General features: G+C 39.3%; 1 protein-coding gene across 1 annotated transcript in view; it reads right to left on the bottom strand.

Annotated features, from left to right (window-relative positions):
- CACNA2D3 (calcium voltage-gated channel auxiliary subunit alpha2delta 3) overlaps positions 1-24,856 on the bottom strand; it is a 710,484-nt gene that overhangs the window by 380,368 nt on the left and 305,260 nt on the right. Inside the window, exons 6-8 of the mRNA XM_075005060.1 lie at positions 6,270-6,401; positions 3,077-3,137; positions 2,844-2,994 (exon numbers count right to left, since the gene is read on the bottom strand). Coding sequence (XP_074861161.1) covers positions 2,844-2,994; positions 3,077-3,137; positions 6,270-6,401 — 344 coding nt within the window. The remainder of the gene's footprint in view (positions 1-2,843; positions 2,995-3,076; positions 3,138-6,269; positions 6,402-24,856) is intronic.

Below are 24,856 nucleotides of genomic sequence, written 5' to 3'. Positions count from 1 at the left end.
ATAATGTTCATGTTCATAACTCCATTTTAGCCAGGCTTTAGCCCATCATGTGAGCCAAGTCCTCTCCTGTGTGCCACCTCTTACTGTCTTATACTGTGATGGTTGTTGATTCTCTCCATGTTTTACTCTCTTTCACTTTATTCTCTTGCCCCACACCCATTGCAAGATCCACCTTGCCAACCCAGATTTCTGGCTCACCCTCCATAGCTGCTTTCTCCCTTCCTGCTCTTGTGCTGCAGTGTCATTAGTAGAAATCCTACAGCCAAGCTGACTTCCATGTCACACAAATTCATCCTCTCCCCCTCCAGTTGGGAAGGGGTGTGTGATATGACAGTACGCGTAAGAAAATTAAGTGTGGGGTAGAGTGCAGGGAGTTCAGGGTAGGAGGTGGGGAAATGGGCGTTGCAGGAGTCAGAGCTGAGCATCTGGGGGAAGTGCTGGAGTCACTGCTGGGGGGGAGGACCTCAGGGAAGGAGGCTGGTGGTGGTACAGGAGCCAGGGTTGGGAGTGTGGAAAAGGGTCAGGACGGAGAGTTGGTGTGTGTGGAGGGGGGCAGGAATCAGAGCTGTGCCATGGGGAACTCAGGGAAGAGGACTGGGGTGTGCGGTGATGCAGGGATCAAGAAAGTGAGCTCAGAGCCTAGAGCTGAGGTGTGTTGGGGGCTGCAGGAATCAGAGTCTAGGGGTAGGAGTACAGGGGAGATACAAGAGGGTGTGGGTGCAGGGATGGGGGACTAAGGGCTTTGGAATTCCTATAATAAATCAAGTATGCAGTAACTCTAGAATTATAAAATAATAAGTAAATAGTTTCTATAATAAATTAAGCAACTTGCAATTGTATGGTTATTGTACCAAAGTAAGGTGTTCTACTACAGCTTTATTGCAAAGTCACTAGTTTTTCCATATTTTACTAGGTAGATATGTCTCTGGAGTTACTCTATCAAGAAAATTATTTTCATGCAAAGCATTTACTTTCTTTCTGAATAATACACTCCCATACAGTACCAGTAAGAAAATTAAGTGTGGGGTGGAGTGCTGGAAACTCAGGGCAGAAGATGGGGATATGGGGGCTTGGGGGAGTGCTGGAGTCACAGTTGGGGGGTGCGAGGAGGAGATAACTACAGATATGCATGATGATTACCCTCTAAGGATGGCTCTTTAAATATCTTAATTCTTTAGTTGATGCATTTTTATCATTTAGTCCCTTATTGAGATTGATCACAGTTTTGCTGAAGAACAATAAACTTTTCTTGGTATAGAATATAATTATGACTTCTTTTGTGAGTTTCTGCTAACTATGTAATGCATAATTAATTAAATTAACACAGTTTAAATAAGAAAATATTCTGAACTGTCAGTTTGTGTGTTAAAATAGAGTAAGTGCTTGGACATTTAGGACAGCTTTACTTATTTTATATATAAAATATCTTCATCTTACTGAGGGCATTTTGTACTATATGAAGTGCACTTGCTTGTGCCAGAACAAACTCTATAGCATCGATTGAATTAAGCAGTTTGACAAAACATAAAGCATTTCTAAAGCGATCAACAAAGGAACAAGTGTAAGCTATAAACCATGGCCAGCCACAACATACAAGAAGAAAAGGCATCCAACGTTTAGGGTCTGTTCATGATACCCTTACTTATGTGAGTAGTCCTCCTGTGTTTAAGGGTTGTAGAATATGGCTCATACTTTGTAATTAAAAAAAAGTTACTGTGCCATATAAAATTAACTGCCACACTACACATAAATAATTACAGCTATTCATGATTTAATGTACCATCTTTAGTAAAACAGATAATGCATCTCATCAGCTCAGCTCTGCTGAACCCATTCTCTTCCTTGCAAAACAATGCCATATCACAAGATCATAGCAGAAACTGATCTAGAATTTGAATAGAGTATACAGCAAAGCAAACATATGTCCTCACATACCTATGCTATGGTAACTCAGGGCTGTGTATCACACCAATTTTCACAAAATATTTTACAGATCATTAAAGAATGTTGGTAGTAATGTGAACTGTCACACTTGCCATTATTTTGAGGTTGCATTAAAAGTACAGAAAAAGAAAGGTTATCAGAAATATAAGTGAAATTAGACCCAGAGCAGTAACATACAGATCAAGCTGAAAAAGTGCAGTGATCTCTGCACATTCATTTACTTATTTCACAACTTTTATTTCTTATGCATTCAGCTGTTCTAGAACTCAACTGATTTGAGGGCTAAACACCAGCCTTCATTTCTCAGACTGAGAAGTTTGAGAATATCTTTGCAAACTTAATGCAAATATACTGCAATCTTAACTATTGAGGCTTAGACACTACCAGCCTACGGAAACTTATTTTTAACGTTCAAAGCATTCTTTAGCTTGCATTCTACAACGGAAAATAACAGAGAAAAACATGTCTATTGGTGTGTATGGGAATACAGATTGCACTAAAAAGCTGCAAAAAGTTGCAGGCCACAGATATGCTAGCTGCAACTCAGGTAACTGCATTAGGTTATTATGGGAGGATTATTATAACTCTAAGAATGACATAGAGAAAAATCCTGCCATCCAATGCAGAAAGTAGTCATGCATTGGTATCAAAGAAGCAATATGTCCACAGAATTTTCAATATGTTAAGGAAAAGCAAGGAATATAGATGCTTTGGAAAAACTGAAAAAGTCTGTCCAATTATTGAGATTTCATGAAGTAGCATGCCATTACAGTCCTTGCCCCCTTTCCATGAAATTCAATTTAGTCATGCACATGGCAGGATGTTAAACATAGCAACAAATAATACAACACAAAACAATTAATTGGAAAAAAAAAGGAAGGACAAAAAGAGAAACTCACAGCAATTATATTGAAAAAATCATCATCTCCAAGGGTATCCAAAATAGATGATACAGTCTGCTTAGCAATTGTCAAACGGAGTCCTTTCATGCTGCCACTGACATCAACTAAAATGACCACGTCTTTTGGAGAAGTAGCTGCCTGTATGTACCTAGATCAAAAGGCAGATGATAGACTGAACTGGTACGTTTTTGTATTTCTTAAAAACACACTGGTGGTTGACTGTTACCTACCATTTTCGATTTCTGCAGTCAAATGCAATAACTCCATTCTCATCTGGTTCCCATTTAATTCCTGTTTTTAAAACGAGATTACAATAAATCAGAATGGTCATAATATGTTTCTTTGCTACCGGTGAAAGTAGCATTTAAATGATTCTAACGTGTTATTGATTGAACAGACATGCTTAAATGTCACACACAAAGAACTGTAGCAATTGATGGTCGCCATGGCAGCTAACGCTGGAAAAAAACACTTCAACAAAACAGGACCATGGGAAATATAATCGTCTTTCTCAGCTGCTTTCAGACCACTGCAGGGTGAAGACTTCTTCATCACTGTACTATTCATCACAGTGAAGAATGTGGCCAGGGCCGTGCTATGCTTAGCCATGGCAATTGGCAAGAGTATGATGATACTAATCAAGTCAATTTCCCCTCCCGTTTTTCTACCATGCCTGAACTTGCCAGGGACTGTCATGCTTGATGGCATCGCTCACTGGTTGTGTTTCAGACATTCTGCCACAGATCACTTGACTACAATGAGGTAATGTCTCTGACCCATGGGTCAGAGGAAGTACAATACCAGCTATAAAATAAAGAACAGACAGGCCAGTCCCCCCTGTATTTAAATTACATATTTCTGGCCTTGCATTCAATCCCTAGCACATAAAAAGATCCTCTTACACTAACAATGCTAGAATTTTCACCACTGAAAAGTAAAGAACCTTAATGTCTGAACTATGATTTAAAGCCAGACTAGAGAGAGGTGTCAGTCACTAACACACATGTGCGTGTGAACACTGATGATTTTAGGCTCAAGGAAACAGCCTCTAGCCAATCAGCTCAAAAGAGCAGTTTCACTTCTGGTCTGAGCTCAAACTGGAAAGATCAGTGGGAGTTCTGTCACTGAAGTTATCAGGAGCAAGTTCTCATACTATGTAAAAGCAGAGAGCTATGCATTCTGGTCGAGGTACATGAGCGTTAATCACTGTATGTTTAAAAAAATCCTTTGAGATAATCAGATGGCATGAGAGAGAAAATACCAAGTGAGTGCAAGACAGAAAAGAGCTCAGCTTTCAGAAAATTCAGTTAATACTCTGCTCAGATATTCTGCTCTGCACAAGGATACAATATTTCCTCTTCATTCATTCTTTTTTTATCTCCTTACACTATTTCAAGTTAAGAAATTACTTATGTTTTTGTGGCTCATGTACTTTTTCAGATAGAGAGATAACCAGAGACACAGCAACAACCCAAGGGTGTCGCCACACATTTTTCATGTCTTGGAAGTTACAGGAACATTTTTCATGCCTTAGAGCAAATGCAATTCTCCTCTCTGTTAAACTACAGAGAAGGTGTGTGAACCCATGTCATCTTGAATAAAGAACCTGACATGATTTCTACTTTTCTGCTTTATTATGACCCCTGTATACCTCACACCAGCAACAAAGGAGTCCCAGAGCATGAGGGAGAGGCTCCATTTAAGTCGTATGAATAAGAAAATTAGCAAGGAAAATGTTAATTTGATTTAGCATAGAAATAAAAAATATGTAGTAATGACTTATCTCCCACAAACACGAAACCACTGTACTATTCCAAATTTAGCTTTGTTACATTAGTACTAGTTGAATTCTGTTTCTACAATTGCCGTATTGGCATAACTTCTGCCTTAAGTCATATTCTCATAATTCCAAAGCAAAATTAAAATGTCTTTTTTATTAAAAATTCAATTCAGAAGAATTAAACAATGTCTCACATGATACAGCACTGGGCAGAAAAATGCCTCAAGGGTTTCACCTGTTCTCACCAAGAATCATGAGTATATCTATAATTCTGCAAAGTTCCCCCATCCCCTCCAATTTGTTACATGTGTGTACTAGCAGGCATGTACTGTGTTTGCCAGAATCAGAGATGTCTCAGCTAACAAATATGAAAACTCTGAGTTTCTCCATGAATAAAGATACATAGTGAGAAAATGTAGACCTTGAAAATAGGTTTGCAGTTTTAAAAAGGCAAAATTGTGATCACTGGCTCAATTTCTTTTACAAATTTACATTCAGTGGTACTAATTTCCTAGTTGTTACAATACAGGGTATTGGCAAACAGTAAGCCAAATTTGGAAAATGTATAAAAACATGGTCATTCAGGTTCCTTGTAATTACATCTGCATTTCCAGTTGGTGCTGCTCCCTTAAGTATAACTGCTTAAGGTGTCTGGTTCTCAAATGTCATCTCTCTTGGGCAGAGAACAGCTTCTCTATTCCTCCTCTTTACAAGGATTTTATGACTGCACATCTCCCTGTCTTACATGGTGATATAGCATGTATGTCAGTATACCTTAAAGCCACTATCCGTGTTTTACTTTTTTTGCAAGAGTTATGAGGAGCATCTTGCTAACAGTTACAAGTTACCACACCACTCTTTCTAAACAAGCACCTTTAATCTTAAGGTAGTAGCATTACAGAAAAAAAAATTAAGAAACAAATAACAGTTCCTATACATATACCAAAAGTTTACCAGAGGTCACTCATTAGTCTCATTGGGACCCCACAAAGCCAAATCCTTTCCAGCCTTGTTGCAGAGGATGGGTTGAAGACCATGCTCGCACACGGGATTAAAAATAAGACTCCCCCCCGCCCCGACACACAAACAATTCAACCACAAGCTTTTTCTGCCAAAAGTGCTCTCTTTGTGTGTTGGTCTCCAGAAGATCAAGTCTGAGCATGTATATGAGAGCCTCCCTGAGGGTGATACCTCTTTGGAGGTTTTTAAAACTTGAGTGATTCACCTTATTCAGCCTTCCTTCCACCCGATTTTTTTCTTGGAGGAGCTGTGATAATCATCCCCCACAGAAGAAAATACAGTGCACAGCAGTCTCCTGCCTCAGTGATAATATACTTAACACAATAAGCTCCCACAAAGATACTGCAGGCATTTACAGTACCTATCACACCTAAATTGGGTAAATGTGAAAAAACAAGCAAGCAATCTATTTGCTGCTGGATGAGTTTTTTTCACAATTACAAACATCAGTTAGGGAGGGGGGATAAACATTTATTGCCCTTGTTTTTTTCAGAATGCTCTTTCTTGAAAACTCTAAATTAAGACAGTAGAATCTGGTGTTAGCAAAAATCAGGACCCACAATATTAATTTTAATTGAAAACTGTAGCAATATAATATATTTTATTTTTATTAAAATACTTACCCGGATACTGTCTAAAAAATCCCTTCGCACTTCCAAAATACTGCCATATCAGAGAAGGGTCACGGTCAAAGTTATCGACAAACACCTTGTTTAAGGATTCTGACCAAAACACTCCATTTACAATAGCTGGATCTGAAAAAAAGAAAAAGAACATGACAATCAGTTGATCGAATCCCTTGCACCATATCATCTTTGGCTGATTTAGTATCCAAAATCATTGGTCTGTAAGGTGTGGTTCATAAGTCAAATCTGTAAAATTTAGTTCATAGGTCAAGTGCATGTGTGGATCCTATGAAGTTTCAGAGAGCATTTCTGCAGGCCTTTTTGGAGCTCATCAGCAATTAACTTGGTACGTATGCGTCTCTGGTAAGGATTTTCCCAGCTTTCATGCCCAGTATTCAGGAAATAAGACACAAAACACACCTACCCTAAAGAGAGAAAAAACTTTCTTCACTAGCCAAAAAAAGGGTGAGGAACAAATGCACTTCCCAATAAGCTAGCCCCCTAACAGCTAGTAGGGTGTGCAAAGATGGGTGTGATGATGTTACGTTTTATTTTAACATGCTAGTGCATGAATAGGCAATGGTGTTGAGTCATGGTGATGAAATATCATCACGTATTAATGCAACGTGACAACACAAACACAGGATAAAAAGGTAGAAAGTCATGATAGAATTATTTTGCATCAATCCAACACTGCATTTCCAAATGAAGTTGCTTGGCAGCTGTAGTAGGTTACTTACAAAAACTTTCAACAGTATTTATGTATTTCACCTAGTGGAAACATACACATTGATGTAGAAGATACAACTATTAGTCATGTATGCATTGAAAGAGTTACAAGATATATTTCATAGGTGAGAGATTTGTTTATTAGGAAGTATAACAGGAATGGTCACATCACTTTTAATGAATGAATGTACTGTAACGGTAAGAGATTATTCATTATTTTAAGTCAATTTACCCACTTTTTAAGGTGCAGGATTTTTCATGACGTCCTGCATGAATATGTTTTGTATTTTTGTATTTTGTATAGATTTTCATTTATTTGTATATTAATAATTATCTGTGGGGATAACACACAATATTCCTATCAATAGACAGATTCCATTTCACCACATTGTGACCTGTAACGTGTACTCTTTCGCACCAAAACACCTATCTTCATTGACATGTTCAGAATCAGACCTCTACATTGTAGGAGTTTTTAATTTTCTGGTTTTAGTACAATGGAGTTTAATATGTTTTATAAAATGAGATAACAATTAACATGCACATAAAGTGAAATGCCTTTCACTTCCTCTTGGAGTATGTACGCTTATTCTGATTTATCCTGATGCCATAAAAATCATTCAAATAAATGCCAGGCAAAAACTGCATAGTACTAACTACAGTCAACCCTTTCCTATCTGGCATCCCTGGGACTGGGAAGTTGCCAAATATTCTTGATAGTGGAGAGCTATACCTAGCAATACGTAACACTAAAGAAAAACAAGATTAGATATTAAGAATACAAAAATGTATGCAGAGTACTTTATTTACTAACAACAGTAGCATTGTACACTGTAAACTTACAGGCTATGTCTACACTACAGCAATCTGTTGACAGAAACAGAGAGAAAGTTGTGCTAGTCTATATACCATGAAAACAAGAAAGCAGTCCAGTAGCACTTTAAAGACTAACGAAATAATTCATTAGGTGATGAGCTTTCATGAGACAGACCCACTTCTTCAGACCACAGCCATACCAGAATATACTCAATATTTAAGGCACAGAGAACCAAACATAGTAATCAAGGTGGACAAATCAGAAAAATATTATCAAGGTGAGCAAATCAGAGAGTAGAGGGGCAGAAGGTGGGGTGGGGGCGGAGTCAAGAATTAGATTAAGCCAAGTATGCAAAACAGCCCCAAAAATTACCTACAAAATTCCCATCCCGGTTCAAACCACGTGTTTTGGGAATTTTTAGGTCATTATAGGGGCTCTTTTGCATACTTTGCTTAACCTAATTCTTGACTCCCCTCCACCCCACCTTCTGCCCCTCTACTCTCCGATTTGGTCACCTTGATAATATTTTTCTGATTTGTCCACCTTGATTACTATCTTTTTTTGTCGATAGACTGTCAACAAAAAGCATTGTGTGTGTAGATGCTCCACGAATTTTGTCAACAAAACACCAGCTTTTGTTGACAAAACTCTCCAGTGTACATGTAGCCATACTGTATTTGCTGTATTTATTTGTATTTACTTTCATTATTCTGTACTTATGGAAAATGTAACTAAAATTTACGTCTACTGGTTATTAAGATGTCAGTTATTTGAGAGTTCCAGATAACAGACAGTTCACTGTGCATGTGAAAAAACATGGAGTTTGGACTGACCTATTTTTATTCTTGTAAACAGCATAGTATATGAAAGCACACTAAAATTCTAAATGGGGGAAGAAATTATATTTCTATTAGGTTTGTTTTTTCTTTTAATAAAACCAGTGCTTTTTGTGTGCTGGTACCTGCTGGTATTGAGTACTGGCACCTCAGCAGCCTCAGCTGCAGGATTGGCTGGTGGAGGGGGGAAGAGAGTCAGCTTAGCACTGGCTCCTCTCTCCCCCGCAACTGTTTTGGCATGCTGGAAGGCACACACACATATTGCCATCTGGGCTCCAGAACACAGCGCCAGCACCTTTATAAACAGAAAGGGGTACCACTCTGTGGTCCTCAAGGCCCTTGTCAATGCCAGGGCCAGTTCATGGACATGTGTGTGGGATGGTCGGGCAGGGCCCTTGACACCTGGATGTTTCAGAACTTGTGACTCGGCCACAGGATACAGGAGGGGACCTACCTCCCCTCACAGGAGCTCCCAGTAGGAGACATCACTAGGTCCCCCCTGCATCATGGCCGATGCCACATACCCCTGCACCCATGGCTTATGAGGCCCTACACAGGACGCACCAACCTGTCCAAGGGCATGTTCACCACACACCTGAACCACGCCAGGCACACCATCGAGTGGACATTCAGGAGGCTGAAGGGGTGGAGGCTGTAGGTTAGCCTGCCGAATGTGCCCATGGTGGTTGCAGCCTGCTGCGCTCTCCACAATATTGTAGAGAGTAAAAGGGCATCCTTCGCCCAGGGCTGAGCAGACACCTGCAGCCCCATGCCACCAGGTGCACAGAGATAGGGTGTGTGTCAGGGAGGCCCTGTGGGAAGCCTTCATCCGGGGCCTGCAGTGTCCCTCCCCCAGCCAACTCATGACCACACACACCCCGCACCCCACCTCTCACGAAACAATAAGGACATGGGAGAAGGGGTAGATGCTGCTGCAGTGTCACCGGGGAGCATGCATGCTGCCGGGAGGTCATGCTCTGCCTGCATGCTCACCACTTCCTGCCTGGGGCTGGCTGGATAGCTACATTTTTATCCACAGACGGAAGGGATAATAGAAGCCCATTGGGGCTGGCCAGAGTGTCTCCGGACTCTGGCGGGCTGCTGCAATGGTGGACCACTACTTGGATGTAATGGGATGCGGCACATCTACACACATCTTATTTCAAAGTTACACTTCAAAAAAGGGTGCTATTCCCAACCTGGAAATGGCATAAGGACTTTGAAGTTGGTCACCCTTACTTCAACCACAATTTCGAAGTAATGTATAACATGTTTAGACACGCCACACTTAATTTCGAAGTAAGCCCTAACTTCAAAATTAATTCTGAAGTTCATTGCTAGTTTAGATGTGGCCAAAGTCTAACACATCCTAAAATATTTGTATGTTACCAAGTGATTATCATAAGAAAGACAAAGCAAAACAGAATTAATATCTTTGGAAGCCAGGTTTTTTGAGCTAGAAAGCAAATGTGATTGTGAAATAGACACATGATAAAGAAAGGTGCTCAATATTACTAATGTAACCTGCACCTAAAGGCAATGGTTTCAAAAACAAAATCAAAGCTAACTTAGAATCTCAGTTGTATTGTTTTTAAAAGCATGAACATACAACTTATTCAAATCTTTGAAGCGACACTTCCACTGCAAAAAACAAAGCTAACTTAATTCAGAGCTATATGTTTGTTTTTTTTAAAAAAAGGCACAAACCACCACACATTTGTTCAAGTGTTTCAAATAATGCTTCCACAGAATTCTAAAATAATGGCACTCTGCATTGATTTCAAATGATTGCTTATAATGCGATTTTAATGGAGTGGGAAAAAAGGTGAATTGTTTTCTATCCTTACATTCATCAAAAGAAAAAAAACCGAGGGAAAAAGGGAAATGTCTCAGCTAACATCTTTGAACTCTGCATTCATATAAATATTTAGGTTTACATAGATGGGCTGTTGAAAAAGCAAGTTCAACAAAGGAGATTTTGTTTTAAAAACATGTCTAGTGCAGTTAAATTTAGTCCTAGGAAGTGAAGTATATATTTAAAAATCAAAACCTGTCAAACTAGAGACATACTAAACAGAAATTTGAGTTCACTCCAACAAATCTACTATATGAAAGTAAACCTGTGTCACTATACAATTTTGGTGTTGCCTAAAGGTCATTATTGAAAAGAGGAAAAAAACTCAGGTGTTCGCTAGTTTAGTAACTCCAATAAGTTTCCCTCAAATGCCATGATCTGAAATTCAGGATCATTCTTGACTAATCCTAACCTACAAAAATAAAACAAATTTGGAAAAATATGATCCTAATCTAACAAGAATGCAAATACTGTGTTCTGTCCTAATACTGTATTTAGTGGCCAGATAACAAAAATGACACGTTAAAGATCTCGGCCATGTTCTCACCTCGCCATATAACTCAACACTAGCTTTAATATCAGGATTCTAACCCCACTGTAACCATACTAGCTCTGTTGGATGAACCATATTATTATTAAACAGCACATCTGATTCAATGATGCATTGCAACAGTAGTATAACTAAGGTGGGTCAGGAGTTCAAATCTCACTTGGAACACAAAATTTAGTTTCAGGTATGTTAGGGTTTATTTTCTTCTCTAAGAGCATTTTAGGGGAGGTCTCTTCAAAGGGTATGCAAAGGGCTTGCTCTCAACTTGGCATCTGAGCTCCTTCATGGACCTTCCTACATCACCAAGAACTCATAACCATTCTGAAGTTGGACATCACTGCTTTTATTACTTTTAATTTTAAAAGCATTCTGAGGCATCTACACAATTTACATCCAAGACTTCATCCCAAAAACATGAAATCATACACTCTCAATGGTTCACCAGATTTCTTCTATCACTCATTCCTCAGACAGCCCAAAATACACTGCTTGTTCTCCACCATATCCCAAAGCTTCCACATCCCACTACTCATTCCAGCAGAGCAACTCCACATTACTGCATTTTGATTCCATATGAGCTCTGACTCCATGTATGGGAGGTAACTTTGTTGCCTCCAGACAACTGTGCTTGCCCAGGCTGCAGAGTTTCAGTGTTACAGTATGGAAACCCTGAGAGCAATATTTGAAAATGTTTAACACACACAACATTGAGATAGCAAATATCAAGAGAAACTGATCTTTGTAAATTAAGACATATTGAAATATCCATGCTTGTCACTAAATATTGGTTAAGGATGAGTTAACAATAGGTAATTGCCTTAACGTGTGCATAGATCTATACCACAAACCATGACATTCTCATATAACAGGGAAAAATTTTACCTACTTATGCATATTTTAGCGTATGTTCTGTATTATATTAATATTAATAATCACAACACATCCAAAGGCTGGTCACTTAAAAGCATCAATCCAGTGACCCCTAAATAAATCAGAAAGGGAAAGATGCATTAGGCAGAGCTTTTTAAATAAGAGGCTGTAATTAAAAATCTACCAAGCCCTTTTAAAATAAATACTAGATTATCAAGAGAGGATTTACTGCTTTTTTGCATGTTGCACTCTTATTATGTCAGCCACATTCAGAATGATCTGAAGGTGACACAGCCACTCTTACTTGTAGATATATTAGGTCAGACTCTCTCCAGCCCTTACAGTGATAGACAAGGAACAGTGAGTTGCCCCTTAATCCAGTCTCCAAATTCTGCAGAACACAGTGCTCTTGAAGTACCCCCAACTGCTTAGTGGATGTGGAAAGGGCAAAATGTAGGAGCTATAGGCATGCCCTCCTTATATTCAGAGAGATCTGCGAGTTGTGCCGCAGACATAATGCCCTCACAAGTCTCCTGATGACGTGGCTATGCACCACCCTCAAGGCAGGGCTGTGGGTATAAATCATAGATCCATCATTTATATGTGGAGTTTTTGTGGTTTTTGACAGCTAGCACACCTTATTCAAACTAGACGCATACATGCCCCAACCTGGTAGTTGTTTACTTACTGGAATTTAGACCAACTTCTCTTTGCATGTGCACTGCCAAAACTACAAGTGCGATCCATTCCAAATTTCATGGCACATCTTCTAATGGCAGATATGAGAGATCTATTGTACTAACCAAATTCCAATATTGGAAACTATATTCTGCCAATATTGCCTTTGCTGTTTCATTTGAAAAAAAAAACATTTTCTGCTTACTATCCTGTTGTGTGTTGCTTCCATGTGCTGTTTGCATCCCCAAAAATAGCTACATTTCAATATTGGGTAACCAGATTCTTTTGAATATTTGGAAAATGAAAAGCTCTATGAAAACAAAAGTCATTAGCATGATGCTAAAAGGCAAGCTCAGCAAAATAAATGCAAATGTCTTCTGCCACAATATTTTAAACATAAATCCTATTTTTGTTTTGCAAAGATGATTCCTGGCAATAACCTCTAAAGTGAAATTAAAACATAACTTTAGTCTCACATCGCCTAGTCTGGCTGTCTTGCAGATATGTAGGGTTTTGCTCTATTTGCCATTTGTATAGCTGCTATCAGTTTTTACTGATATTGAATATAAACACTGCCTCCAGGCAAACAAGTACATTGACAGGAATCTGAAATATAATTGCCAAGGAACAGTAAAAATGCATGTAGCAATTAAGCGGGTGTGTCAGGTATTATTGAACCTAAGAAGCAGAGCTAAAGGCTCAGCAAAGACATGCAACATGCGCATGCTCAGACCAAATGAATGCAGAGAATGAAGAGGAAGACAAGGACTGGCATATGAAGCATTTTATTCATACAGTTCACAAGAAGTTCACATGAAGAGGGAAACAGGTAACATAGTTCTATGGCAAGGAGTTATTTATTATTTACATTTTAAAGTAGAGTGTATTTTGCACTCTACTTATTTCAGCAATAACATTTGATACTGATGAGGAAATGCAATGATTCTGAAGGAAATACAATATTGTTGTTCCCACAGTGTTTTCAGCAACCTGTTTTATTACAAAGGACAAGTATTAACCAATATATTAGATGTATGCCCCTGTTACATTCAATATGTGATGTGATATTTAACCTCTGCCTGACCAGCATTCCAGACACCTACCACACCTCCATGCCCTGAAGGTCAGCAGCTCTAACACTGTTGAACAACGTACAGTACTGGTACTGCAGTGTAGCGTCAGTACAAGATATAAATCTAAAGTGCTAGCATGAGGGGTGAATTCCAACACACTTGGTTTTGAAAGAAGGGGCTTTAAAAATCTGGAGGTTCCTTTCAAAAGGCCCCTGTCTACATGAGTAGCATGTGTTTCGAAAGCAGCACTTTCTAAACATGCGTGGCTGCCATTATGCTAATGAGGTACTGCATATTCACAGCAGCACCTCATTAGCATTTGCCAAAGTGGCTCATTGCCATCCCCCTTTCAAAAGGTGGGGGCTAGTGTAGCCATAGCCCTAATGAATTACAGTACACTCTTTCACATCTGGCAGCCCTCGGTGAACAGAGTAGCTAAAGAAGCAACGAAATTTAATCATCCCAGAGATCTGGAAGGGCAAGGTTTGACTGAGGCAAAGAAATCTAATCACCCAAAGATCTGGAGGGGCAAGGTCTGATTGAGGCAAACAATACAGAAGACACCAACTAATGCAGCTTTCCAGACAGTAAAGGGAAGGGAAAGTGCATCACTCATCTCACAATAACTGGTTAGTTAGGAGCCCAACCCAAGTGCAGCAAGTCCAGCCCAAAAGCAAATCCAGACTCAACCAAAAAGCACAGAAAGTCAGTTCTGACACACAGGAAATTCCTGAAGATGTTTGCAAGCAAACTGGATGGAAATGCATCTGTCATTGACCAGGAAATCTAAAATTATGCTGGTGGCATGGGAGGAAAAGGTGCTTGACAAACAGTACAGGAAGTCAGTAAAACACACTTAAAATTATGGTGAAAGAAAGAGAATGTCAGTGCCACTAAATGAAATCAACCATGCCATGAAATATTTAATGTACAACATACCAAAAGAGAGTAATAGCTCAGCTGCTGTCCAAGTGATATATACCAAGGATAAAGTGCAGCCTTGGAAATTATAGCTAAGCTCACAGAAACTGCTCAAGGACAAACCTGTGTACAGTTTTTTCTTTAACTCTTTTAAAAGCAAGCAAAAGTAACTGCACAAAAAAAAATCAGCCCACTGTAAAGTAAAAGCCTGATCATTACTGTTAAACTATTCAGTAGAAAAACATCAAGTGTGCTATGAATATGGGACAATGTGTATACTGTACAGCATGTTGGAACCTTAAAATAGTTTGGTCCTTTTTGCTAAAATATATTAGGTTAATCTAGGTCTAGAGTCAAACACTAAGTCTCTCCCAATGCACACAAGAATGTACCAATGTAAGTGTGGTTGTGTGAAACTGGGTGAGACAGATCAGATGGACACAACATTCTCTGTCCTCAGATTGTTGACTGTGACAAATCACTCTCTCTTATCTCCACAATTCACTGGTTCTGTAAGCTGCCAAAAAGTGATGGTGCTTCTTTCCTGGCCCTATTCAGTGCTTCTTACATAGGCAGTGCTCCCACTGCCTTCAACAGAAATTCTCCCTGAGTGAAATGTGGTTAGAACAGGCTTTGCACATATGAAAGCATAGAAATCTCTACAACTACTACTAAAACATATGGAACCATAATCAAGATGCACAAGTCAATCTTGGGATGAATACATTATGAACTCAGACTTACCAATGCTAAAACGCTAGCTGCTTCTTTTGAATGTGGCAAATAAAAACTAGAAAAAAAATCAGATAAACAAAGCACAGATAGTATAAGATGCCTTTGTAGATTTTCAAACAAAGTCTTCCAAAATGTTTTATGTTCTATCCAACTCTACTAATGCTAGACCACAAAGGCATGTTCTCTCTCTCTCTCTGTCTCTCCCTACCACTCCCAACTTCTGTCTAGGTTTGGTTTTTTACACCACACAGATCCAAGAAAAGTCAATGTGAGGTCTGTGTTATGTAGCAAGACAAAGAGGTAAATAATCACTGTATTCTGAAAGAAATGAAAAGCATGAAGAAAATGCATTTTAGAATAAGTGTGTGTAACTTTCTGCAATGTTGATCTGTTCTACTTCACTGTAAACAAAAGCTACAAATATTACATTTGCCATACAGCCATTAGATCAAACAACTGGCCACATTCAATCCTAACAGGTGTCAAACAGAGATACCATATCAGTTACCACCTAAGAGTAGAGATTTAGACTACTTTCTAAATACACACTTCAGAGGGGAAAATGGTGCCTAGAAACCTTTATTTTCAATCTAGCCAAAAGTGTCTATATAACTAAATAGTCATGTTTGGTTTTGATTAATCCACCGTGTATCTCTTTCTACTGTGGGTGGCATGGGTGGCTGATTTGTTTTTCCTCTTCTTTAAATCAGTAATAGGCCAAATCCAGATTGTTTTTTCATACTGAAGCAAATGGAACTGCTCAAATGAATAGGACCAACAGGATTCAAACTGTATACATCAGCATATTAAATGCTGATGCTGCAACTGAGGAAGATACAGATGGCTTGTACAAATGTTTTATTATTTAGAAGTGATAAACTGCAGAAGCCCACTCCACACAACTCATAGAGACTCTCAACTTTTGCCTTATGCTTACTCTTAATCTTGTCATGTGATCACTTACAATTTTGTACTCTATTCACTGCATTCCTCACATATTTATGTTGATTTTTGTTTCATTTATTTCCCTATGGAACTTACCTGACATTTAAAATGAGCAGTTTCAGAACTCAATGATAGATCAACGAGGGCCGTATTCAAGCAGCAGTTATACAAATGTAACTTTCTCCGAAGATGGTGAAGTTTCATGGAAGGGTAACATTTGGCCTATTATTATAGACCCAGAAACACTGACCATGGAAAGATTTAACAATATATTAAGAGCTAGAATCTGACGTAGAACATATACCATAACATATAACATATAACATATGTTATATATATATATATATGTTATATATATGTTATATATGAACATATAACATAACAAATTGTTGGGCAAAAGTCAGCATGGTTTCTGCAGAGGGAAGTCGTGTCTGTCTAATCTATTAGAATTCTTTGAAGGGGTTAATAAACATGCGGACAAGGGGCACCCAGTGGACATAATATACCTAGATTTCCAGAAAGCCTTTGACACGGTCCCACACCAAAGGCTTTTATGTAAATTAGGTGGTCATGGGATAGGAGGAAAGGTCCTTTCATGGATCGGGAATTGGTTAAAAGACAGAAAACAAAGGGTTGGAATAAATGGTAAATTTTCACAATGGAGGGGGGTAACTAGTGGTGTTCCCCAGGGCTCAGTCCTGGGACCGATCCTGTTCAACTTGTTCATCAATGATCTAGAAAATGAGGTAAGCAGTGAGGTGGCCAAGTTTGCAGATGACACCAAGTTGTTCAGGACAGTCAAAACCAAAAGGGATTGTGAAGAACTACAAAAAGATCTCAGCAAACTGAGTGACTGGGCAGCAAAATGGCAAATGAAATTTAATGTGGGTAAGTGTAAGGTAATGTATGTTGGAAAAAATAACCCAAATTACACGTACTACATGATGGGGTCAAATTTAGCTACGACAGATCAGGAAAGGGATCTTGGAGTTATAGTGGATAGTTCTCTGAAGACATCCACGCAGTGTGCAGCGGCAGTTAGTAAGGCAAATAGGATGTTAGGAATTATTAAAAAAGGGATCGATAATAAGACAAAAGATATCATACTTCCCCTATATAAAACTATGGTACGCCCACATCTCGAGTACTGCGTGCAGATGTGGTCTCCTCACCTCGAAAAAGATATATTGGCATTAGAAAAGGTTCAGAAAAGGGCGACTAAGATGATTAGGGGCTTGGAAAGGGTCCCATATGGGGAGAGGCTAGAGAGACTGGGACTTTTCAGTTTGGAAAAAAGGCAATTGAGGGGCGATATGATAGAGGTATATAAAATCATGAATGGTGTGGAGAAAGTGAATATAGAAAAATTATTTACCTTTTCCCATAATACAAGAACTAGGGGACACCAAATGAAATTGATGGGTAGTAGGTTCAAAACTAATAAAAGGAAATTTTTCTTCACACAGCGCACAGTCAACCTGTGGAACTCCTTGCCCGAGGAGGCTGTGAAGGCCAGGACTCTATTAGGGTTTAAAAAAGCTTGATAAATTTTTGCAGGTTAGGTCCATAAATGGCTATTAGCCAGGGATAAAGTATGGTGCCCTAGCCTTCATAACAAGAGCAGGAGATGGATGGCAGGAGATAAATCACTTGATCATTGTCTTCTGTTCTCCTTCTCTGGGGCACCTGGCATTGGCCACCGTCGGCAGATGGGATGCTGGGCTTGATGGACCTTTGGTCTGACCCAGTATGGCCATTCTTATGTTCTTATGTTCTTATACCTAGACAGGAGCTTTAGGGTGCAACAGCTCCAATTACACAGTTATGTGGAACACCGAGATAATAAGTCCAGGTGCAAAGGAATAAGCATGGTAATGTGGCCTCTTACTCCTTTCATGTGGCAGGAAGAGGAGCACTGGCTCCAGAATAGCCATTAAGTGAACAGAGTAGCTAAAGAAGCAAAGAGGTTTGCTGGTGATCCGCTGACAGTGTAAGTCAGAGGTAAATAGTCACTGACATTTGAGAGCACGGAGGAAGCAAGGGAAGAATTAACACTGTCTCCCCCTAGATTAGAATTACTGTAGGGGTTATACGTAAAGCAGTGGATGTAGCCTTTTCTCAAGACTGTGACAAAAGTCAGACTCTAGCCCTAAGTAGCCACAGAAGAGCAGGTAAATCAAGTGGTGTTACATGAAAAAAAAGTGACTACTTAGCTCATATTTGACAGTTAGTTGCTATGGTGATATGAATATATTACAAAGTGTAGGTTGAAATATAGGCTGATGGGAAGAGAAAAGCACAATACACATCTTGAGTGACGAATGGCAAAATATCCTAAGACCTCCAGGCTACGGTTACACTACAGCGCTCTGTTGACAGAAGTCACTGTCAGATGAGATTCCTGACAAAACTTCTGTTGACAAAGCGCAGCCACACACAAAAACAAATCAGTGGAGCAGCCGGATTGCCCTGCTGCTCTCTCGACGAAACAGATGTGGAAGCAGAGCAGACAGGGCTGTCCACTGTTGTGGATGCCCTGTCTGTTGAGAGAAGTCCCCCACAGAGCATCCACACAGGTTTTTTCGTCAACAGAATCTGCCAACAGCAGCATTATGCCTCAAAGCTTTGATGCAGAACACTGCTGGCAAAAGTTGACACTGTTGACAAATACCATTTTGTGTGTGCATGCTTCATGAGTTTGTTTAACAAAACCAGGGTTTTGCCAGAAAAACTTGCTAGTCTAACCATAGCCAAAGACATGGCTGTAACGCAGGGAATGAAAAACTGCCACTAAAGCCATTTGCAAGAACAAAGCAATGACCATAAGAGAGACTGAGAGCAGGACCTGATACATAGGATTTGAGCAAAGCCAGAAGTAAAAAGCAAAGAATTCTGTGCAACTTTGTATAATCACAATAAGACTTAGAAGAAATAAATGTGGAATGATAGGAAACTCTGTGATCTTGACTAAATTTGTTGGGATAAGGAACGTCTTTCTCAAGGATAAAAGATGGAAATGTTATAACAAGGGAAATCCAGCACCAGCAAACATCACATCCTTATCTGAGCAGAGACTGAACCTGGTAAAGCCAAAAAAACTGAGGACAAGAAGATCATTACATGACACAATAGACCACAGGTACATGGAATTAGAATTAAAGGCAGAAGAAAAGAAATTGGAAATAGCAGGGCTACAGAGCACACTATTCTCTTGAATCAGACTGAAGAGTGACTAGCATTTCTAATAAAGCCAAATTCTCTCCCTTTACAAAAAACTTTTTAACTGAACATGTGAACTGGATAAAGACTCTTATTTGGCTGGCTGCAAGTAATCAAGAAAAACAATGACAGAGTGAATGCACTTCCCCCATAAGTTAGGGTTGGCAGAGTGGCTAGCAGAACCTCTCATGAACAAGACACTTAAAATATTCTGGACTTTGAAAACAATACTAATATCATAACTAATTAGAGAGGCAAAAAAAAAAACCAGAAAAGAAATCAAGAGAGTAAGAATAATTAACCTCACCTTTCCCGTCCAAGCTGCATAAAAGTTCCAGACCAGTGTGTCTCAGTCTAGTCTAACAGGCCCTTTCCACTGTTGATATATACTTTGCAGAAACAACAAGGTACACAGGTATTAGGGTGTACTTTTGCTTCATTGTTCTCTCGTTAGCTGAGCTGATTTCAGGCACACACCAAGTGCCCAATTGTCTTATGAATACACCAAACAACAGCATACAGCTGATTGGTCAACGGAGATTCTACATGAAGGATGATGCCTGAGAATTAATAATTTTTCAGAGAAGAAGAATACCATTGTATCGATGCTACATGGAAAAGGGCTTGGGCACAGATTACACTATTGTTAAGTCATCAAACTGTGTTCCTATTCATGAAATAGGAATTAATTTTTGCAATTCCAATAAGGCTACATGAACATGTAAGTCAAAATATCAGGTATTTTGCAAGGAAATTGGAAGAAGTTTTTAGATTCTTCTCTTTACGTTTATAAAATCTGTATTTGTATTTCCATCAATGAACAAAGTTAAATGTCTCAATTTTTTGTACTTTTTCTGCCACTGTCTGCACTACTAGTATAGGTCAGGTATTATTATTAGTTTATTTCCAGTAGCACCCAAAGCCTATGAAGCATTGTCCCAACAGAAAGAAGGAACAGAACCTATCTAGAAGAGTTTATAAGCTAATGACAGAGTTCAGGAAGAAATATTTCAACATATAAATCCAGTAGTCATCAAGGCAGTACTTGCTGGGGATTATTAAAAGTAGATATGACCATGTCAGATTTCAAACAGCTTGGTCCGGGAAGGATTATCAAGCATGGAAGTTAACAAACTACATATTATAAAGACAGGTGAGATTTTATTTCCCAATTTCACACCTTTCAGGAAGGGGTTTTTACCTATCTTCCAGTTGTAATTGACAATCTTTGTGCATCACTTGGAGAAAGATTTTTTGGGGTTGTAATATTCTAGAAACTAGATAATTTTGCTTTGACACTCCCTTAAAAACAGCTGATAGGGAAGCGTGACTGAACAATATTCACAGCTTCTTTTAAGGGGCAAATTGAAAAAACCTACTTAATCAAAAATCGCTTTGGTTCATCACATTTTAATATCTTTTTGAGAAGGCTCTATTGCTCTCAGAAGATTTTTTTTCCTATGCAGGCAGACGTTTGATTACAGCCTGCATTTATCACTTTGTAGTGAATAAATGCATCTTTTAGCATGACATTGAACACCAAACTATGGAAATGCCATTTGACATAGGTGATATTCTCCTCCGGGATTATAAAGAGTTCAAGAAAAAAAAACTGTATCCGATTCTGTAAAGTTCAAGTCTAAAATCCACAGTTGCCAAGTTTCTGGTGCTGTGAGAAGCAAGCAGATAAGTTATGGGTCTAACACAAATGTGCATGTCTTTTAACAAACATAAGCAAATTTAGTTAAACCTGTGAGGGGGGCTAAATTTCAAAGTGACTATTTGTCTGCAAAATATATTGTAATTCCTCAATATTCAACTTATTTTCTGTTGTATTCTGATCCATTAGTAAGCACTGCACAGTAGCATACTCTTTCCTAATCTGCAATGTGGATGCACAGGACCTGAAAAGAACCATCTATTCATTTCACACATGCTACCATTCAGTGTTGACAAAGTAACAACATTGGGGCCATATCTACACGAGTACCCTCCTTTCAAAAGGGAGATGCTAATGAGACACTTTGGGATATGTTAATGAGGGGCTGCAATGATTACGCAGCGCCTCATTAGCATAACGGCAGCCGCAGCACTTCAGAAGCGTCACTTTTGATCGCACGTAGCTCGTCTACCTGGGGTCCTTTTCGAAAGGACCCCGCACACTTCGAAATCCCCTTATTCCTATAACCAAATAGGAATAAGGGGATTTCGAAGTGTGCGAGGTCCTTTCGAAAAGGACCCTGGGTAGACGAGTCACGCACAATCGAAAGCAGCACTTTCAAATGTGTCGCGGCTGCCATTATGCTAATGAGGTGCTTCATATTCACTGCAGGACCTCATTAGCATATCCCAAAGTGTCTCATTAGCACCCCCTTTCAAAAGGGGGGTGCTAGTGTAGACATAGCCTGGGTGTTCTACTTCTGTATTCTTATGAAATGCAAATAAATAACTCCTCCTGATTCTAATAGAAGCACTGCCTGCAAATAGAGAGGAAAGCAAAGTTTGTCTGATATTTTTATTACTAAAATAATTGAGTTCAAAATTGCTTTGGGCTATATTGCATCCACATTTTTCACTTTTTATGGTGTTCAATAGTTTTTATGGCTGATCATGAGTAAAGATAGGACACATCCACAAGTGAAGAGATAAAGATAACACACAGCCCAGGAAAAGAATACTGAAGGAAGGGAACATAAAATTGACTATAAATTTCATAAAAAATTTCAAAAGATACAAACTGGTTTAAGTCAAATGTAGTGTCCTTTTAATATCCTGCAAGTTATATAGGAAGGCAGAGACTAGTGGTAAGGGAGACAGTAGAGATGTTATATAGACAATCATATCATGCTCGGTGGTCTGGAGGGTAAAGATAAAAGCCAATTCCTAGACCAGAGCATTTTAAGCTTACATTAATAATCAGGCCAAGCTGGCTGAGGAGAAAGTACTGGAAGAATATCAAACATGGTGTGTCCTAAGGAAAGCAGCACACCTGGACAAAAATAAATTACAACTCATTCAAAAAATAGACAAGACTTTTAATTTTATTTGTCCCTGCAACTTATTTACATTCAAGTATGGCAAATGGATTATTAAAAATCATTTTCACAAATACCTTACATAAAATATATTGTTTATAGGAAATTGTTACTCTATTTTAGTCAAACTTGCAACACAAAGATTGCTGTATTTAAAGTAAGATTCCAGTCAATGGTACATAACTAGTCTCAAGAGACTACTACTGTATTAACTGGCATAGTCTGATTGGCTGTAATTAATCAGGAGTTCTGAATCTTTTTTCTCCACAGTATTGAGTCAAATTTATAACAGAAAGATTGCTGCTATTTAAATAACTTTCCAGTCAATGGTATGTAACTAGTCTCAGAATAATACCATCATATTAACTGGTACAATTTGATTGGTTACAGTTTGGCTGTCTGTAATTAATCAGAACTTCTCAGTCTTTTTCTCCACACTATTGAACATTTTATATTACATCCATGACTCAAGTAATTGTTAAAAAAATGACAGCACAGCTTCAGACTCTCAGCAACATATTGTTTGCCTTAGGTTTGTCAGTTGAGTTGACATAAACCGTATCTCCTGTTGACAGAAATGCTTGAAAGTACTCAAGGAATGTACCATCCATCATAGAAAAATACTCTGCAGTTATGGAAAGCAAAGATAAAAATTGCTTCCTACACCCTGTAAAAGCTCAAAACAGCCCCTACATCAAAGAGGGGTTTATTTAAGGAAAAATTAGGACTGCACTCAATTGCTACAATATGGCACCCTTGCGCATCTTCCCTAAGGCAGCACAGGAACTCCTTGGACTCAGCAAATGCTCGATGGTTAAATAGACCAAACTGAATTCCATTTCTCTTTTGATCAGTGTTATGAATTGTCTGTCCTTCTTGCCACTTGAGGAAAGACAAGATACCAGACCTGTGGTTTTAACTAGCCAGCAACTTTATTTACTTAACACGTCTGGGTAACTAGATCAATGCAGGTCTTTCTTCCTACAGTAATCCAGACTATCTAAATGAGGGCTACCTTCAGCGCCCCCCCCCCACCTCTACACCTCTTACTTGGTCCCATCCCCACCCTCCTACAAGAGTCAGGTGTATGGAGAAAAGGGTGTCTCCTCACTGTTCATGATATTAAGAGCCCCGCATGCCATTCCTAGCCTTCCTTAGTAGATCCCTTTTCCCTCCTCTGCTTCCCTTTCAAATGTTATCAAGGAGCTCAAAGTTGTTTTCACTCTTGACAGTTGCTGTAGAAAGTTGTGTTCCAAAACATGAAGAGCAGCACATTTAAAATAGTCAAACAGAAAAATCAGATTTTTGAAATTTGTGTTCATAGAATCATAGAATTCTAGGACTGGAGGGGACCACAAGAAGTCATCTAGTCCACCCCCTGCCTAAAGCAGGATCAACCCCATCTAAATCATCCCAGCCATGACTATGTCAAGCTGGGACTTAAAAATCTCTAGGGATGGAGATTCCACCACCTCTCTTGGTAATGTATTCCAGTCCTTCACCACTCTCCTGGTGAAACAGTTTTTCCTAACATCCAACCTACACCTCTCCCTCTGTCACTTTAGACCACTGCTCCTTGTTCTGTCATCTGTCACCATCAAGAACAGCGTCCCTCCATCTTCTTTAGACCGCCCCCCCCTTCAGAAAGTTCAAAACGGCTATCAAATTGCCCCGCAGCTTCTCTTCTGCAAACTAAATAAGCCCAAATCTCTCAGCCTCTTCTCGTAGATCCTGTGTTCCAGCCCCTTAATCATTTTCATTGCCCTCTGCTGAACCCTCTCCAATGTGTCCACATTCTTTCTATACTGGGGGGCCCAGAACTGGATGCAATTCTCCAGATGAGGCCTCACGAGAGCCGAGTAGAGGGGAATAACAACTTCTCTAGATCTGCTGGAAATGCTTCTCCTAATGCACCCCAATATGCCATTAGCCTTCTTGGCTACAAGGGCACACTGTTTACTCATAACCAGCCTCTCACCCACTGTAATCACCAGGTCCTTTACTGCTGCACTACTTAGCCAGTCCGTTTCCAGCCTGTAACAGTGTTTGGGATTCTTCCATCCCAAGTGCAGGACTCTGCACTTGTCCATGTTGAACCTTATCAGATTTATTTTGTCCCAATCTTCCAATGTGTCTAGGTCATTCTGGACCCTATCCCTACCCTCCAATGTATCTACCTGACCCCCTAGCTTAGTGTCATCTGCAAATTTGCTGAGGGTGCCATGCATCTCCTCATCCAGCTCATTAATAAAGACGTCAAACAGTTCTGGCCCTAGAACCAATCCTTGTGGCACTCCACTTGAAATCAACAGCAATCCAGA

Source organism: Carettochelys insculpta, chromosome 11 (assembly GCF_033958435.1).
Source record: "Carettochelys insculpta isolate YL-2023 chromosome 11, ASM3395843v1, whole genome shotgun sequence".
In the NCBI taxonomy this organism is placed as follows: domain Eukaryota; kingdom Metazoa; phylum Chordata; order Testudines; family Carettochelyidae; genus Carettochelys; species Carettochelys insculpta.
The sequence above is the reverse complement of the archived record's forward strand: the minus strand, read 5'-3'. Positions and strand labels throughout refer to the sequence as shown.